Below are 19,180 nucleotides of genomic sequence, written 5' to 3'. Positions count from 1 at the left end.
GAGACTCTTAGTACAAGCAATGTGTTGTTCTCATAAGGACTAAAGCAACACAAATTTTGTCAATTTTGCCACAGATAGAAAGACATTAATCTATATTAGACGAGACCTTTACTAGTAGAAAAGTCCTACATATGAACAGTGACTACATCTTAAATATTACTGTTCTCTAGATCAATATACAACAGCTTTATAATCTTTTGGGAACACTTATGCATGATATGGTTAAAATAAACCGAGGTCATCACAGAGAGGCTACAAAACGCTGAAGGAACTGCTCCGCACCGCAGCGCGTTAAGACTATATTCTCCTCAGGACGTCACACAACACTTCTATGGTGTCACTTTTGGCACTTGTATGGACAGTAGAGTTAGTACAATGACAGACTGGATGATACCAATGTCCAAGACAAAGCCACCGTCAGAGGTTGTTGTCAGTAAGAAACCCACAAACTTTCCCTTTCAGTAAGTAGTCTGATTTTTAACATTAAAGCCAGTTGTCCTGAAGCTCCGACTGGACGTCTGTGTTACCACCTAATATTATGTAGTCAGATTTTGAGGCAATATCTGATTAAAAAAAAAGCAGTTTTTAAGTATATCACACCCACAATTCAAAGCAAAATCACAATTTTAGGTCCATTGAGGGTTGATTTCCAACATAGAGCTATATTCATTATATTAAAGCTATCCCACATCACTTTTAATTTATATAATTATCTGTTTCTGATGCTACAGAAGCATCAATATAGTACTTAAATCCTCTGCTATCTAAATACTTTATTAAAGTAGGTACAAATGATCTTCAACGGGTTGTGTGCTTCGAAAATAACCGGCAAAAATAGTCTTTGAAACACAATATGTGGCATAATTCCCCATAAATCGGATTAACAGAAAGCAAAAGTGGACTTTTGCGAGTTCAAAGATGAATTAATAATCTTTGGGATTGTCCTTACATGCCTTTTTTAAAAAAAAACAAAAAAAAAAAAACCTTTATTCTAATTAGAAAACTAGACACATTTGGAGCACAAGTCAAAGCAGCTACCACGGCTCCATGCTGGCAGGCTCAACAAAAGTTACCTGCCAGCACCCTTAGACCTAACGCATACCGCCTTTTGTTCTCTCTTCATTTTCTTCATCTAATTGGCGGTTGGCAAACAACTAAACCCTTGTTCACTCGACCACAAATCCTATTCCTATAGCTAAAAAAGAGTTAGCTAGCTAACAGCTACCCAGTCACACTAGCCACTCGTCGTTTTCTAATTTTCGGGTTAGCTAAACTGCTTCTGTTTCCAGTATTCAACTTGAGTTCCCTACCACATCACACATATTTAAACAGAATTGGGAACAGTAGAGAATTTTTGATGCAAAACAAACATAATACTGAAGTGGCTGGAAAGTGGCACTATACTGTGCTGAACTGTGTACAGTACAGTGCTGGCTATATTTATTGGGACTAATGAGAAAGGTGCGTAAAAGCCAGTGGGCCTGTTTCTCCAAAGATAATCAAATCCTTGGTAAAGTGCGGGGCATCATAAACTCTTTGAAATCCCAGCAATTTCTGAATGAATGTCTATTAGCCCTTCTCTGCTGAATGTCCAGCAGAGAAGTGAAAACATTTGGCCAAATCAACAGAGAAACATAAAAACAAAACCTTCGTCCACGGCCACCGCAGTCCCCAGAGAACTTAGCGGTGGTGCAGTAATTGTTGAAAATAAAAGGCTGATTTTGTTTTAAAGTTTCACACGCAGTTACCGGGGGTTTCAATAAATATAATGTATGCAAGACATCTCTTTAGATCAGTTTTAAAAACAAAACATTTAAATCACACACACACACACACACACACCCACAAAAAAAAAACAACACTTCGATCACTTAAGTGATTATGACTCGGCATAGTTAGAATATAAAAAAATGGCAACATCGCAATGCATTATGCATCATAAAGCTCTTTCACAGTCCAAAACACAGTTTGGAGGACTCTTATGTTTAATATACTGTATGTTCAGCTGAGGAGCTGCCGCCAAAAGAATTGTAAAACTCGGTGACTTTATACTGAATGTTTGTCTTCATGTTTAAATGCATGCGTTACCAGCATGCGTTTGACTGTAGCAATCTCTGGCATAATGCTAACAGCCGTTTTTCCTGCGACTCAAAAGGTCTCGTTGCGTTGCTCTCGCGTTCAACTCGTTTTCCCATAACGTGAAAGAAACATATTCACAAAGTCTCTTGCTTGTTGTGTTATTTATGTTTTTTTTTTTTTTTTTTTTTTTAAATCCATGCATGACTGCTGCAGGGCACATCCCCACAAGTAGGATTAGACCACTCAGTTAATCTGCATGTCTTTGTCAGTCCTGATAGAATTATGTTGTTGGTTTAGCTGAATCAGGTATTTCTTTTTTACGCTATAAAGATAGTTACGTAACATTTGTATTTATAAGTGCATGTTTAAAGTTTTTTTTTTATTTATTTTTTCTTGTAATCTGTATGCTTTCTGTTGAAGTTTAAGGGAAGAGCTCACTGTTCAGGAAAATTGGTCTGGTCCAGCATGTACCAAGGCGTTATCACAGGATGTAATTATTTATTACTTGTTTTTGGTTCACATTCATGTGTTTTAGGTATGTCTGAAAATTCAGTAAATAAAATTGGTTGAGTAGCCTTCACCCCCCCTTTAGATATCTGATAAATTTTTAGAGAATATAAAACATTTGAATAATAAATCCCTTGAGGTGGCTGCTGGCGCAAAAACAAGAAGATACATGTTTTAGTATTCATTTCTTTTAAATATTTTCTTTTGATTTAATACCTAAAATAAGGTTTGTTTGTTTGTTTGTTTGTTTGTTTGTTTGTTTTTTCAACATAAGGAATAAACTGAGTATGAGTTTTGGAGAGTATTAACAAATGTTAGTTTTAAAAATCCTTCTGGTTTGGTTTCCAAGTAGTTCAGGCTTAAAAACTGTAAATTTTTCATCTCTAATCTCACCTGAGAAACGCTCAACTGGTTTTTACTCGGATCTAAAAAGTAGGCATGACCCTAATATAAATCAACAGTGCTGGTCAGAAATTTACATACATTAATCACTGTCAAGAAAGTCCTATTCATTTTGGGGGGGGAGGGGGGTTAAGTCTCCTGTGTCATGGTAGAATTATCGTAACACTACGATGTGGGGTAAATACGTGTTATCTTACATTATTTTATACAGTTATTTTAAATATTTGGATCTGTATGCACAATAACACACACAGGCTTGATATTTGACCATTCTGCTCATCAAAGATAGTGGAACTCATTGAAATATGTTGGTTTCTTGCCACAGAACAGACTTCAGAAAATAGTTTTTAAATTTTCAATATGGCTGAGGTCAGAGCCGTTCCATAAACTTAAAGTCAGCCTTCGTATTTCAAACCAAAATTAGTTTGGATGTGCTTTCAGTTTATCTAAAACCATGTCACCAACACTGATGCCTTCAAACTTGACTGAAATTTGCAGCTGCCCACTGGGATAGATCAAAGAAAGTTGGTGTGCTAATTGTATTAGCATAATGCTATGCTAATCTATCAATTCTTGTAGAAAGAGTGGTCAAATATGCTGGCATAGTTATGCCAGAAGTGTTTTTATGACTACAAAAGAATGTAGGTTTTGGTGTTACGCATATCAAAAAACTCAACGTTAACTTTCATGACAACGAGGAGTGAATGTGAACCTCTGACCAGCACCATACTTTTGGTTTCCAACACTGTTACATTTTATTTGACCCTTAATTACTTTCAGACTGAATGGTGAAAAAAATACCACAAATGACTAAATGCGTTACTAAGTCAGTTTGTGATTTTGAATGTTTTTTCTTTCCTTTTTTTTGGAAGTCCCGTTACTGTTTTTAACAGATCTAATGTTTTGGATGAACAATGCTCTACATGTTGCACAACACCAAGAGAGAGAGAGAGAGACTGTACATCAGATCAGATGCACACTAGCGGATCCTGCTGGCCTCGTGTAAATTGCCACTATAAAACCGACTCCATGTTGTCACTCGTCTCCTGGTCCTCCAGGTTGTATATAAACTTTGTCCTGTTACTTGGGTTCTGGGTAATCTCTTTACCCAAATTGTCCAGAGTCACATTGGAGGCGAAAAGTTCAGTGGGCGTGAGGTAGCCCTCGTTGTTCTTGATGTACCTCCTATAGTTGCTTTTCAAGCACTGCCACGTGGTGGCGTACAGGAGGAACGCCGAGGACTTGAGCACGATGGCGATGCTGACGTACAGATGCCTGTAGGCCACGTTGTCGTACAGCATGCAGGCGCCCTTCTCGCCGCAGACCGAGCTCCAGGACAGACAGGTGGAGTCGATGCCCATACCAAAGATCAGAGGGGGAGGGATGAAGCCTGGAGCAGGAGGGAAGGGGGGTTGTGGACAGACAGCAGGTCAAAAGGCCAGTATGAGCACAGGTTTGAGCTCACGTTCCAGCTGGGTCTGAGCTGACAGACTGATGAAATGCTTAAGGTAGGCGACAAACCTCTCTGACATGTTAGCCTACAGCAGGGGGGACTTGCAACAGAAATTGAAGCCAAACAACAGTGGGCGTGTTTTGACACATTTAAAGTGAATAAATATGGATTCCTCTTACCTATCAGCCTCAAGAGGAGGAAGAGAACTCCAAGAGCATATGATTTAAGCTCAGGGCTTACAGTTCTGAGAAGAAAAACAAGAACAACACAAAAGGGAAACAGATTAATGTACAAAAGTGATCTCCATAAGGAAGTGCTTGATCCAAAGTTGCATCAAGTTAACTGTTAACTGTTAGCTGTAGCACTGTCACAAAACAAAACAGTCGCTAGCGGCTGGACTCTTCTGTTAACCTGTGGCTGTCAGGGCCTGGTTAGCATAGCAGTGTATTGTCAGTGTCACTCATAGTCCAAAAAAAATGCTTCTTATGTTAGATGGTCGCTATGTGTCCTTGACACCCCACTCAGTTTACTTTGGTTATCGTAATGAAATGAGCGTTTAATTTCATTTCAGTATCAGGATCAATATATGATCAAGGAACTACTGAGAAACTGATTCAAACAGAAACTTGAGCCCCATGCTGCTGCCAGAGAGAAATTGTTTCAAAATGTAAAAACTAAACTTCACCAGTGGTGGTATTGACTTGGCTAATGTAAAAAGACTAATCACTAGCTGATATACTTTTGTATTAATTATATTCCAGAGAAAGAGAGACTCTGTATTCTCCTCTCTCTGAGGTGTTTAAGCACACGTCTAGCCCCCAAAATGTTTCACTTCTTTACAAGAAAGATGATTTGTATGTAGGAAAAACCATCTATTACTGTTATTAAGCTAATGTTTTTTGTTTTTTTTAATCCTTGTGCGTGTGAGGAGTGAGACAACTGATACAAGTGATATGGGTGTGGGGTCGGTTGGACCCCATTTATAAACACAAGGATTAAACACTATAGCAGACATGCTAGGAAGCTCGAATGGGTTGGGTGGGCTAGCTAACAGAGCCAATAAGCTAATTAGCTGGCTGAAATTAGCTTCTTAGGCTACCAGTGTGCCGTTTTAGACACCAGAAAAGCATAGAGCAGTAATATTCTTCACACTAGGCATCTCTACTTAAAAACGTCTGCTAAATTCAGCAGGTGGTTGTTCCATATTTACAGTAGTCTTCCAGCACTCTGTACATGCGCTAGAATATATCTGCAGCTAGCTGACATAAAGTGATACATGATTCTCATTTTAAAAAGTCTGACTACTGTTCATCAGAATCAAATTAACAATAAACAAATGTCTTAGAAATAATTAAAATTGTTGTAGTCAATTATGCAAGAGAAAAGCAGGCCAAGCCTTCATGGACACCATATTCCCAGATACAAACAATCCCCAAATAAAAATCTTTAGACAAGTGGTATGTGTTATTTTTGGTACTTTGATCATTCTCATGAATGTGTGACATAATATTCCCCCTTGTGTCTATATTCCTATCTATGACACCTATTCTGATGATTCACTCGTACAACGTTCCTTTCAGGATGCTCCAACTCACATCATCCCCTCTGCCAGCTCCTAATGTTCCTGGCTCCCTCTTGTGGGCTAACTGAGACAGTACCTGATAAGGATGATGACGGAGGGCGTCTGGGCCATGGCTCCGATCATGCTGCATACACAGATGACACACAGGAAGGTGAGGAACGCATGCTGACAGCGGGGGCTAGAGCACTTCCCTGGTGAGGCCTCGTTCTCACCGCCAATGCTGGGTATGCACCCACAGCTGCTCAGGTTCTGACGCAAAGACAAGAACCAGACGGTGAGCGTTTCTCTTTCCTCGCTGTCCAGGAAAGTCTTTTTTGTCTCCACTTACTGGTTTGGTGCAGCCAGCGAAGCAGGCTGAGATGTAGGTGACTCCGTTGGAGCCACAGACGGGACTCACTGAGGCGGTGTAGCAGTTGCAGTTACTGTTGCAGCCTGACTCAGGTTGCTTCTTCGACTGCAGCGTCCTACAGAGGCAGAGAAAAAGTGTATCAGTGATTACACGTCAAGAAACTTAACACAGTAACCAATTATGAAACAACCAATAAACATGACATTTTGTCATTTGCCTTCATCAAGCAAATATGTATCAAACATTGATTAATGTTCCAGTTATTCATTTATTATTAATCAAAGGGAGCTCTAAACAAGTGGGGGTTGTGAGTCTCTCACATCTTAGTAACTTAATGATCTTACTCATTGTTGTAGGCCACCGTAACCCCAGCAACAGGCCCCGTGTCACAGCCCAAGAAGAGGAAAGAGACGTAGCAGGCCGTGGACACCAGGTTGACCAGCATGGCCATGCGGACCGCTCCGAGAGCCGAGAGGTTCAGCTTCTTAACCAGGAGCCCCCCAAGGAAGATACCCAGACAGGCACAGGGGATGGCGGTCATACCTGGAGAAGCAGAAGATGTCGACTGAATCATTTCCTTCCACGCAGAGGTTTCTACACAGATACTGCTGTTAATGTTTACAAGTTTTACAAATTGATTATTAATCCATTAATTTATCTTCTTTCTAAACATTTATCCTTTTCTACCCTGTTGACAGTCTTATGAGTTATGAAATATTTATGTTTTTATGTTAACAATCTTAATATAAATATAACTTATATAAAATGTAAGTGTTTAGTATGCAAATTAGGTGATTCAAGCATAATTAGACATATTTCATATTTGTGGTCAGACATTTCTGACCACTAGAGGACAGTAAAGTTATTCCAATATGACGCCTGGTATGTGTTGAAAATGCATCAACCGTCACTGGTGGTATGCATGTGCCACCTTGGCCATGTGGTGCTTGAGACGAATTCAAACAATAGTCTACAAGAGATTAACCTAATCCATTTGGACCGGATGGATTTCTGTTTGTATTACCCTCCTTAATAATTTAAAGGTAAAACAATCACTAGCCCAACATTGAGTCAGGAAAATGGTCACAGTACCTAGCAGCTGATTAGCTGAGGAAGTGGTGAGGTTGAACTGCTGCTCCAGGTATTTCCCAAGGAAAGCAGCAAAACCAGCAACCACAGCTATCTCCATGCAGGCGGCCAGCGTGATGCAGCTGAACACCGGGTTGGACAGAAGATGTCTGGTTACCCGGGGGATCACTGGAAGGAGAAAAGGAAAGAAAGATCCAAGTATAAAAGTATTCTTGCCTTTACTCAATCTCCTCCTACTGTATCTTCTCACCTCTCAGATGCTCCCAGACCGAGAGTCCGCTGTTCATGTCGAAGCCACGAAACTCTCCGTTGGATTTAGAGTCCTGGCTCTCCAGGCTCAAGGAGGTGGGCAGCATGGCCTGCTCACTCTCCCCTCGAGCGTCCATGTCCTGCTCGTCCAGCGCCTGGGGGAAGCCGAACATGAAGAGGGCCGACAGGAAGAGTAAGGCACTGCAGAGGAGGAAGCCGCCCCACCACGCCCCGATCCAGCGAGGGTCATCCGGGGTGATGTCCAGCTTACCTGGGCAAGAAAGGTAGGAGAAAAAATTACAAGGATCTTTATTAAAAGCTTAGGAAACAAGTGACTTCAATCTGTGCTAACCCCACTGAGATCATGTCATCACTTCTTAAAAATCACATGGATTCAAATAAAGATGAAAAAAGCTGCTGCACAGATCTACTTTAACCTTTCTTTTAGCTAACGGTTTGAATAGTTCAAATTGCAAATAATCCACTAATACCATCTGATTCTGGCATGTAATGATGTTGCTTGATCTGAGCTAATTTCTCATGATTTTTCATTTTTAACAGTTGATATGGTTGTCTCTTCACATGCCTGATTTAAATTGTACATGTCAGTCAATGATCAGTATGGAGAGCTAAGACCTTTAGAATAACAAGCTGTCAGTGGTGTTCCCCAGGACTCTTTGGCCTCCTAATTTTTCTGCCTTTTGAGGACACTTTTATGAAACACACCATACATTTTCATACTTTGCTGTTAAATGGAAGGTGTTAGAAATGATTGAAAATGTGTGTTTGATGGGACAACAAAATGTAAGTTTTTTTTCCAACAATTGTGTTGATTTTACAGAAGTTTTTTTCATTTGGCAAAGTATGTGGATAGTTCAGCTATTTACAGTGTGTTGTGAAACATGGCTCGGTTTTCAAAGTTGCAGCTAAACAACTGCTTAATGGAACCAGAGTGGCTCAATGTTTTAAACGGTCTTTTATTTTAAGCTCAATGCCAGGAAGACTCCTACATTTCTACTGGTTTATTCCTGAGAAAATGACTAGAAAGAAGTAAAATAAAGTGAATTTGAATGGAAGAAATAAAAAACAAAAGTAATTTGTAGAGCTCACTCTGAGCTTTTACAACAAATTACTATTTGTTGTAAAAGCGTTTCCATCTATTTGTTCTGGAAGTTTTGCGATGTTAACAAAATGGCTACTTACTGGTGTCGATGAAAACAGCATCAACGTAGACTTTGGTACAGATGGAACCTAGGATGAAGCCACAAGCTGGGCCGAAAACTAGCGTTGAAAATAATATACCTGCAAATAAAAACAAAAACAAAAAAAGAAAAGGACAAATGAATATCAAATATTAGATTAAATATTACCTAAGTTAGAAGAGACAAAAGCGAAAGCTGAATTTCACTGCTACACCATGACAGATGAGGTGAAACAGCTCATTCACCTCATCTGCCAGCAGAGGGCAGCATTGCATTAAGGCCAGCTGCTTTAAAAGGAACCTGATGCAGACCACTTCTTCTTTGTCCAGTTCCAAAATTTATACCCCCCAAGGGCACAGTAATGCACAGTCAACACGTTGCACAGACCTATTGATCTAAGACGAGATAATGCAGTGGCATTAGGACTGATCAAGCAGGAAATGGCTTCTTTGCGTATGAGTACACTCATGCAGCAGCCGCCTCACTTTGGCGCTGGGGCTAAGAGCTTTCCAAGAGGAATCAGACCAGGCAAAATTGTGTTTGTGTTTGGAGCAATTAATATGTTACAGTGAATGGGAATGGTTAAGTGCAACAAGAGGAAGTGATGGGCTGTCTGCTAATAATGAGCCTGAAGCAGAAAAAGTGCTGTTTACTCCTGCTACAACAAATCGACCATTAAACCCTTCTAGAAATGATTTTATGATCACTCTTATATCTATTATCAGGGATTATTTTTTTATAGAGGTCGGAATCTACTGAAAAATCTAAGAAAAAAAAACCGCCTCAAAGTTATTAAAAGTTAGTTACCACTTTCAAAGTTATTCACACACATTTTGTCTGTCTTAAAACACAAAACTTAATCTAAAGAAGGGAAACTCCAGCACTTCAACTTGATAGATTTGAATATGCATATTTCAGTCACAGACCTTCATCGAGCAAAAAACATTCCAATGGTGGAATAATCTCTTAAACAAAAAGCGGTTCTAAGTGTTTCATCAATCACATCCAATAAAACAAAAAGTGCACAAGAAATATATACATATATAAATGTATTAAAAAAATCAATCAACATGGTTAGGCAAAAGGCTAACTTTTTGTTTGTCACCATGGAGATTTGGGGAAAACTGATAGGACCAAAATAGACGCTGTTTGCTAGACGCCAATCACTGTACATCACCATAAACACACCATCGCCGTTAAGCATGGTGGTAGCAGCATCATGCTTCACGGCAGGAAGGCTTGTAAAGGTAGAAGGAAAAATGAAGCAGTAAAAGTATCTGGAGGACAATTTGAAGGCCTTCCAGAAATAGTCTGTCAAAGGATTGAAAACGTTCAGTTATCTCAGCCAAAGAGCTTTGGACGTGAAAGCAAGATCCCCATGAAACCCACAGCCTCATCCAAGAGTTTATGAAATGACTCCAGCAACTATTAGAGAAACTGAACACATGCATCTAAAAATAGAAGAGGATTCACATGTTGAACTGCTGGAGAGTGTGGTCTGCTTGCCAATAGATATTTAAGTACAGAGTTTGAAACGTGGGGCTTTGGGCGAGGCCAGGTTCCCCATTCAAGCAGCTGAATTTTGAGTTATATATATACATAAAAAAAAGATATACTGATATACTTTTGTATATATATAGTAATTATATTAAAGACAAAAACCTCAAGTAGATGAAAGAAAGGTCAAGGAATCACCAGTGTAGTGCCGGTCAGAGGTTTCCGTCAATGTCAGAAGCAAATGAGTCGTTAGTTGATGAATTTGAACCGTTCTCTTTTCAAGTTAGAATGATGACATATGATGTCTATGTCAGATTTCTTCTTAAATATTTCAGATCATCAGACCATTCACTTATTTTTTCGTCCATCATACGTAGAGAAAATCTACAATCAGTTCAAGCTCATCCAGTTGAATTTATTTTACTTTTTTCATGCTTTGTGCTGTAGCCTGAAAACAGAACAATTCAAAAAGCCCCAAAATTATATAACTTTATCCAAACAGTATGTTCATTTAAACTTCTAACACACACTGTATCTATTACACTAGTTATTGCACTGAACCTAACCTGAAACGCACAGCTAAGCTCTAAGGCTACTGAGGTCTTTATAAATGCAATGTGTTTCTGTGATTCGGTGATTGATCCGCTTATTTCTGCTTTAATGTCTTCAATAAACTGCTTAATGCACATTTTATCCAACAATTACATTTGTTGAATGAGGTACAAGATCTGTAAAAGCTTTTGTACATGATTTTGGACATAACACGTATAGAAATGGTTGAAAAGGTTCAATAATTTCTATTGGAACTGTCACAGATTCAGCCCTAGGAGAAACCAGGAGGTCCATCTATATGTCACTGATTTCCATTACAGTTGATTCAGTCTGCAGTCAAACGTGACCCTGACCATTAGCAACCTCAGCCAGCACGTCTGACAACTCAACAGCTGACCAATAGATGCATTCCTATATCTTCATCTGCCCTCCACCAGGGGCCAAACGGCCAACACATGGTGCTTAAAGGGGCAGGATTACGTATTTTTCAGTAACATAATGTCATTTATAGCACAATCAAGTAGCTATCTTACCTTCAGTTGTTATAAAAATGCTGTGTATATCAAATATAACTTAAAAACAAATTGACTTGTGTTCAACAAGGTGTTCAACAAAAGTTGAACACCTTGAAATTGGGCCTCTCTTAAAGAGAGTCTCTGTCTCTTTAAGAAGCTCCTGCTAGTTCTGAAGCTCCACCTTCAGGAAGTCGTCACAACATGGCTTCTCTATTAACCCTTTAGCAACATTTTTACCAGCGTTGCACTGAGAAGTAGGTCAATGAGTTTAGGAGAAGCTCAGTTCCACCAGATGTTTGCTAATTGCTGTTGGCTAGTCTGAAGGAGCTGAGTGGGGGAGTCGTGGGGAGGGGTGATCCTCATAGGCTGGTGCTTGGTCTCACCAGGCATTTTGCACAGCTGAATGGTTGCCATGGGAGATTAAAGGGTTTCTCACACGTGCATGAAAGAATCAAAGCAACACCGCAGGTATATTTTTGATGAGTGAATCAAAAATATACCTGCAGTTATTTAGCATTTCATAGCACATAACACAATGAAAATCCGCTTTAGTCAGTGATGTACAGTATGTGATGCAGTGTGGCGGGCACACACACACACCCAGCAGATGATCAGATCAACAGCAAACCAATGCTCTTATCTTTAATGGATCCAAACCAGCCTCAATAAAAAAAGCGAACCAAAGCCAAGCGCCTGGAGCAACTTTCAAAGTGAAACGGCTGACGATAACAACAGCAATAATATTGACACAGATGTGCACGGAAGTGTTGTTATGCAACCGCAATGAATTAGAGAAAAAAACATTTAGAAAGTGGATTCAGAAAGGATAGTTCTCTGTTGTGAGTTGCTGCTGCGGTTGGTGATATCACTGCAGTCGTTGCCTGTTGAGGCACCGAGCCTTTGATGATGTACGCTGCCGCTTTGTTGATCAAACGTTAGGCTGTCTTCTGCTGGAGAGATTGACTAACTCCGGCAGCCCTAATCCAAACCCTTAAAGCTCATTAGATACATCCCATTAAACATGCATCCATCCATTCATTGTCTAAACCTGCTTATCCTTGCCAAGTCACTGGTGGCTAACTACAGCAGTCACTGGGCGAGAGGCGGTGTACATCCTGGACTGGTCCGCCAGTCCATGACAGCATTAAGCCTTTAGTTATTATAGAAGACATGTTCAAATGTTGATGTCTAATCAATTTGTTTATTTTTGAAAAAACTGTTATTTATTTAAAGGTTTACAACAAACATTAATATCAATATACTTTGAGAAGCACTCTGAGTTCCCTTTGGTCAGAATGTTGCCTTAGGCCTCGACTTAGCAACTTAGAAGTCTAATACAATCTTGTACACACCTCTTGTTGGCCTGTCATATTCTTTTTAGAAATATTCTTCCCATCCTTGCAAAGACTAAGAAGTGCCTTAAATGTTTTCTACTTGTGGGTAACCTATCAGGCTGTTACGGGATGTCCTTCAAATTGACAGGGCATGGTCTTATAACCCTTCCCAGATTGACGGACAGCAGCACTGGCTTCTCTAGAAGCTGAGCAGTCTGCACAGTCACGTGGTTTCGGCACGTTTGTATTCACATGCATCTTTCATACAATGGCACAGATCACCTGTGGGACAGATCTCCATACCGCTACCCTATGACGAAACAGTCTCAGGACTAGAACTTTTTTTGTTCACATGACCGTACACGAACTGACCACTGAACACAGACCATCCCTTTAGTTCAGAAACATCAGCAGTTACAGTACTAGAGTTTTTTTTTTTTTTTAGTTTGCAAGGCAGTCTTAAAATGCTATGTGCACACTTTATTTTATTAGACCCTGACATTGCTCATTAGATGCAGTAAGTACAGCACTGAGAACTTGCTGCAGTTCAAATGCAGTGAACCTACAGCTGCAGACTGTTCATCACATCTTCAGCTGAGCTTCAGAGCAGTTTCACTTGGCTTCAGTTAATGTGACTGGAGACTTAGGAAGTGAAGGAGCGTGACTTCAGTAAACCAAAGAGTCTAGGGGGCGGTTCTGTACATTCTGTACATATGGTACCATGGGAACTTTGGCTGCATCTCTGATCAGTGCTCCCCCTGTAATTTTAGGTGGACGACCTCGTCTCCCTAGGCTTACAGTTGTGCCACACTGCTTCCATTTCCGCACCATGGATTGAAGAGCGCTCAGTGAGGTGTTCAGAGGTTGAGAAATCTTTTTACAGCCTGAGCCTGCTTTAAACGTCTGCACAACTTTATCCCTGACCTGTCTGGTGTTTTGAATCATGTATAATTTGCTTTTTACTTCACAAATGCATAGCACTTCGTTTTGGTCTGTCATATAAAATTCCAATAAAATATATTTATGTTTGTGGTTGTACAGTGGTAAAATAATGGAAAAGTTCAAGGGGTATGAATACTTCTGTAAGCCACTGCATATGACCCCAATGAAACACGTTGCAGTTTGACAGATTCAGTGGGTGCATACATGTTTTTATCAACGTAATTTGCAGAATACCAGGTGATAAATCTGGTGATTCCTCTTCAAAAGGTCCAGATAAAATACGGTGCATCCACAAGTGACGGGAATCATTCTGGAGATGATAGTAATTCCAGAGCCATAATAAGTCCTCTGTGCTCAGCAGTCGTAAATAGAGCAGCAGAGAGGTCACCCTGTGTGGGACCGGGCTGCTCTACCTGGTCACGCTCCCTGCACATGAATAATTTCACACTCAGACTCACATTAGAGCACAGTTCAATCGCTGGCCCTTCGTTTCTTGGCAAAGGTGCTCACATAAAACAACCCGGGCCCGGCCCGAACGGACTGGGCATGCTGAGTCAGTGTCCATTCCTTCCCCCGCTGTCCTACAGTAGAAGAGTAATAACCCCGGTGGAGTAAAAACATTTTTGCTGCAGTGGACTCTCAACTCGCAGCCCCACGCCGCTTCGTTTGACGTATTACAGAGACAAACAGAGGCTGAGGTATGATGAAGGGGAAGATCAGCGGACTTTCTGCAGACCACTCTGGCTGCATTTCAATAAATCGAGGGTCGCATGGCGTTACGGTCCCATATCACAATCGGCTGCACCGTTGCTGATTTGCACTCTGTTTCCGTCATGTTTTCTTTATACACAAAAAAACGAAACAGGTTAAAGGTTTGTTCAACGTTGTACTTTCAGGAAAGATGGAGTTAGTGTGACTAATCTATTGGATATAACAATGCTAAGCTGACCCAGATCCAGTTGAGAATCTGTGGTGAGACTTATGAAATAAATAAAACATTATGTTCACAGATGTCCTCCATCCATTCTGACTGAACTTGAGCTATTTTGCTGAGAAGAATGGCCAAATCATTTAGTGTCTAGATGTGAAAATGTGTTTGAGACTTAGCTCAAAACGACCTGCAGCTGTAAAGGCGGTTCTTTATCAAGCTGAATCAGAGGTGCTAAACGTCACACTTTCCAGATTTTTATTTTATAAAATATTTTCAACTCGGGTGTTATTGTACACTTTGATGCTAATACACTACCTTCTGTTGGTCTGTCATGTAAAATCCCACTGAAACGCACAGAGGGGGACGTTCACGGTGTACGAATACATGGCGTATGGGGGACTGTGAGTCCAATTTTAGAACAACAATGTTGAGTGTTTGTGTTCTTTGGCACAGCACATACGGCACAACAGTTTGCATATCAAGTGGCTACAGCCAGGGCCTCCATTGCGCTGCATCTAAACCACAGGTGGCAAGGTGCCAGTTTCCAGTCCTAAACAATCGCACACAAACAGATGACTTGTGTCATGCTGGTTTTTTGTTCTTCCAGACACAGAGCTTCAGTTGTAGCTGCATTCATATATTTAAATCCACATCACGAGATAACACTGCAAAAATCTTGCCAAATGTGTTTAGTACAAATAACTTAGAACACTTGAAAGAAGTCAGTAATTCCTTAATATTGATGAAAAAGTTCTAGTTCCACTGCCAGATTATTTCACTTATAACAAGGCATTTTTCTCATGTTATAAGTGAAATAATCTGCCAGTGGAACTAGGACTTTTTTAATCAATATTAAGAAATTATTGACTCAAAAGAAGCTCCTATAAACTGCTGAAAAAGTTACTTGTACGTTAGTTTTGTCTTAGTTCAAGAGAGCTTCAATGTTTGCTCTAGAAACTAGATAAAAATACTTGTCCAGAATAAGGTCTGTCGCAATAATACATTTTGTTGGACGATAAATTTTCACAGTAACAATAATATTGTTTTGAGATAATTTTCAAGTAATACAACGATAATGGAATTATTATGTAAGTTCGTCTTCTCAAACACTAATAAACTTTAGTTCTGTTAAGAACACCTCATGCTGAAACTGGAAGATATTTCGAATCTCTGAAACATAAACGACAAACAAAATGGAAATAAAAAAACTACTTGGAACCAAAACCACAAATCAAATGGATTATAAATCCTCTGGAAGCAAAACTGCCCTTGAAAAAATATTAAGTCATCACAATGGAAATTATTGCAATTAATTGATTCATTGCTTATTATACCAGACTTTTACCAAATTCTGTTTTTCCAGTGTAGCATTACTACAAGAGTGAAAACGTCAGGGAGGTCATCACATAAAAACAGAAGCGTATCGCCTGCATGCGTTGTTGTTAATCTTCATTTTAACCTGAACAGCCTGACGCCTGGAGACCCATTAAAAGCTGGAGGCCTGTGAGTGTCCTACAGTGTTGCTGTCTGGCTAACAAGAGCAGCACACGCTGCGCTCTACTTACATGTACAGCTGGAGCTGTTTGGGGTCTGCCTCGCTGTTACAAACACAGGCCATAAAACCCATCATTAACAGACGCTTCTTTGTTCAGACCCTTAGTGTGGTGAACAACCGACGGGACGCTTGTTGCCCGTTGAAGCTTACTTACCTCAGCCTATCGTCAAGAGAAGGACAGCAATCAATAATCCAATTACAATTTGGCTCTGACATTAGAGTCTACACAGCTAAAGAGCAGGTTAGTCTTTCTACAAGCAGCCATTTTCTACCCAGAACAATGTGGCTTACTTTGAAGCTCTAAATCTATTTTTGCTTCACTTTAATCTGCCAGCAGGCACAATGATCTGATGCACCGGCCACCGAACGACAAAAAGAAATGTTAGCAAAGATAGAGGCAATCAGAAAAACACACATAGGACGTGAGTAAGATTTGAAAAGCTGTTCTGACAGATCCAATCCAATTACAGAGCTCTGGGTAAGAATTTGGCTCCTTTCAGATGCTTTCAGAATCATAATACTAATTTCTACAACAAAAGTTTGTCAGGTGGTGATTTAACGTATTTTAGAAAAACTGACCTTACAATTAACAAGACTTATTGGGAGTACACCGTACAGATCAATAGCTATCCATTAAAAATGTGCGCAAAACTTTGTTGATGGTCCGCTAGAAAAACACACAATTTTGCAATTGTGGTATTTCCATTAAGCAAGAAATGCATTTAAAATCCAATGTGAATAAGTTTGTTCACACAATAAGTCGTTCAAAAACATGTCGCACCATCATCCTCCAACCACTTCCTGTTGTTGTCTTCATCTTTTCCCGCAGTAGCAACATCTGGTTGTTGATCACATGACTTGTGTGATCAAGAGGTGTTTCCAAGTTTTGCAAAATATTCTAATTTCGATACAGCTAAAAGAACAACCTCATCCGAGCGGCAAAACCTTTTATTGAAAAACGAGGTTTTTTTGTTTTTTTTTTCAAAATAAGTGGGTTTCCATAAAGCAAATTTATTTTTGAAATTGCACAATTTTTATGTTAATGGAAATGCAGCTAATGAGGCGTTAGGATTTTCTGGAAGGTGTGTATCCTGTTACATCTCATGACATGCTACGTACTTAGTGTTAGTATTTCAGGGAAAGAACGCCATTAGCTGTGTTTCCTGGCGAATCTTTAGAATGTTGCAAAAAATAAGATGTGAATTAAGAGTGCTTCCATCTATCGGTTACAAGCAGGCCACACAAAGTCTCATTTCGTCAAATATCGATGCTACTTATGGCTGTAATAAACAAGATGTAGATGCTACAAATATGAACCACACATGTCTCCAAGTTGGACATTTGGATTTTTTGTGCCTCTGGTAAGGCACAGATCCACCAGTGGAGTGCCTTTCACTGGTCATAGGCTCATAGGGAGGCTGACCGCTCCTCCCTATGAGCTCAAGGGTTGGAATTAAAATGTTTCCTAGTTTGGTGCCTCTAGTGAGACTATGTCAAAACTAATTTGGCAAATGTGTTTCCGTCTCCCCTTTAGTGGATTAACTCTTTTCGGAACAGCCAAAATCCATGTCAAACGAGTGTAAACACATTTTTGAAAAACTTTGAATTTTGCTGTTTCCATAAACCATTTCTAACGTGACACTTCAAAATGCGCATAAAAAAAACCGTTGATAGAAACACAATTACTGTCAAACGTTGTGGTAGTGTGATGGTGTGGGGTTGCTATGCTGCTTCAGACAGAGGTTACTTGCTGTATTTGATGGAACCATGAGATCTGTTCTACCAGCCATCAGTTCATGATCCTCAAGCACTTGAGTTGTGTAGCCAGAAAATGGTTCACAGCACAGCAGCGAGTCCACCTCTGAATGACTCACAAGAAACAGAAAGAAGGTCTGGAAGTGGCTCATTAGTTAACAAAAGTCCAGCTGAGATGTTACATGACACAGAACAGGCTGGTAATGCCGTAACTCCTTCACCGTGACGTAAAAGGCTCACTGGCACTTATCACAGGGGCGTGATGTCAGCTCTTTCCACGACAACCAATTAGGCTTAGGAGGCAATTACTGTTTTCACGTAGGGCCAGGGGTGTTTACCTTATTACCCTGGAGTGTTTCTTGTCCTCTTTGTCTCAGTCAGGCTGCATTGATCCATGAGGGTGAAGATGCGATCTCTAAAGAGCAGCCTCGTCTTCGATCATCCCATCCCATTCCTTCCTCCGGAGCTGCTGCTTTGGTATTTAATCAGCTGGATAGGTATTTGCTGAACTGAACCCAACTGCTCCTGTCATGTGGCTTTTACTCAAGGCGACTCTGCTTTCACACTTCGAACTCGTCAAACACCGCCGTCTTTAAACGGTGGTGACAGAAAAAACAGAGCATGCACATGCGACTTTCTAGACGACAGCGCAATTATGGCACCTCAACAGCAGCACCACCACAAGATGTAGCCATGGCGATTGACGTGCCTGGTGGACGGGATAAAACACAAAAACATGGAACCGAGCACAGGTGGTGGTGAGAATGGATTGATGTTTGTTATATTCATGTGTTGGAGGAAGAGGTTGGGGAGCCAGGACAGAAGGGAGAAAATGGCAAACAAGTACTTTTTAGTCTTGTTTTCAGTTCTTTAAAGGGGCAGTATCATGTACTCTCCATTTTCCCACCACAATCAAGTAACTATGTTAGCTTCAGTGGTTAAAGCAATGCTGTATATATATATCAAATATGACTTTTTAAAAAATTATTTTTATGAAAATAGTTCTAAATCAGCTTCAGAGAGTGGCATGAATAATTTTGGGGCTAACTGTACGTCCGAATTTAACGGTGCATATCAAACGTCAACAGGAATTAAATACGTGTCGCTAGTGGTGAAGTCTTAAATATTTTGTTTGTTATGCATCTTCATATAAGGAAACCCTAGTCAGTTCTGTATTGCCTTATATA

At 40.1% G+C, this 19,180-nt stretch overlaps 1 protein-coding gene across 1 annotated transcript in view; it reads right to left on the bottom strand.

The window, feature by feature from the left end:
• Window positions 1–3,082: 3,082 nt before the first annotated feature.
• The window catches only part of LOC103136017 (solute carrier organic anion transporter family member 3A1-like), a 23,060-nt gene continuing 6,962 nt past the window's right edge, over window positions 3,083–19,180 (bottom strand). The window contains exons 3-10 of the mRNA XM_007549088.2: window positions 8,914–9,012; window positions 7,712–7,981; window positions 7,465–7,629; window positions 6,717–6,915; window positions 6,352–6,487; window positions 6,100–6,272; window positions 4,621–4,685; window positions 3,083–4,378 (exon numbers count right to left, since the gene is read on the bottom strand). Of these exons, the coding sequence (XP_007549150.1) occupies window positions 4,002–4,378; window positions 4,621–4,685; window positions 6,100–6,272; window positions 6,352–6,487; window positions 6,717–6,915; window positions 7,465–7,629; window positions 7,712–7,981; window positions 8,914–9,012 (1,484 nt within the window). The 3' untranslated portion in view covers window positions 3,083–4,001. The remainder of the gene's footprint in view (window positions 4,379–4,620; window positions 4,686–6,099; window positions 6,273–6,351; window positions 6,488–6,716; window positions 6,916–7,464; window positions 7,630–7,711; window positions 7,982–8,913; window positions 9,013–19,180) is intronic.

Source organism: Poecilia formosa, unplaced genomic scaffold (assembly GCF_000485575.1).
Source record: "Poecilia formosa unplaced genomic scaffold, Poecilia_formosa-5.1.2 Scaffold29, whole genome shotgun sequence".
Taxonomy (NCBI): domain Eukaryota; kingdom Metazoa; phylum Chordata; class Actinopteri; order Cyprinodontiformes; family Poeciliidae; genus Poecilia; species Poecilia formosa.
The sequence above is the reverse complement of the archived record's forward strand: the minus strand, read 5'-3'. Positions and strand labels throughout refer to the sequence as shown.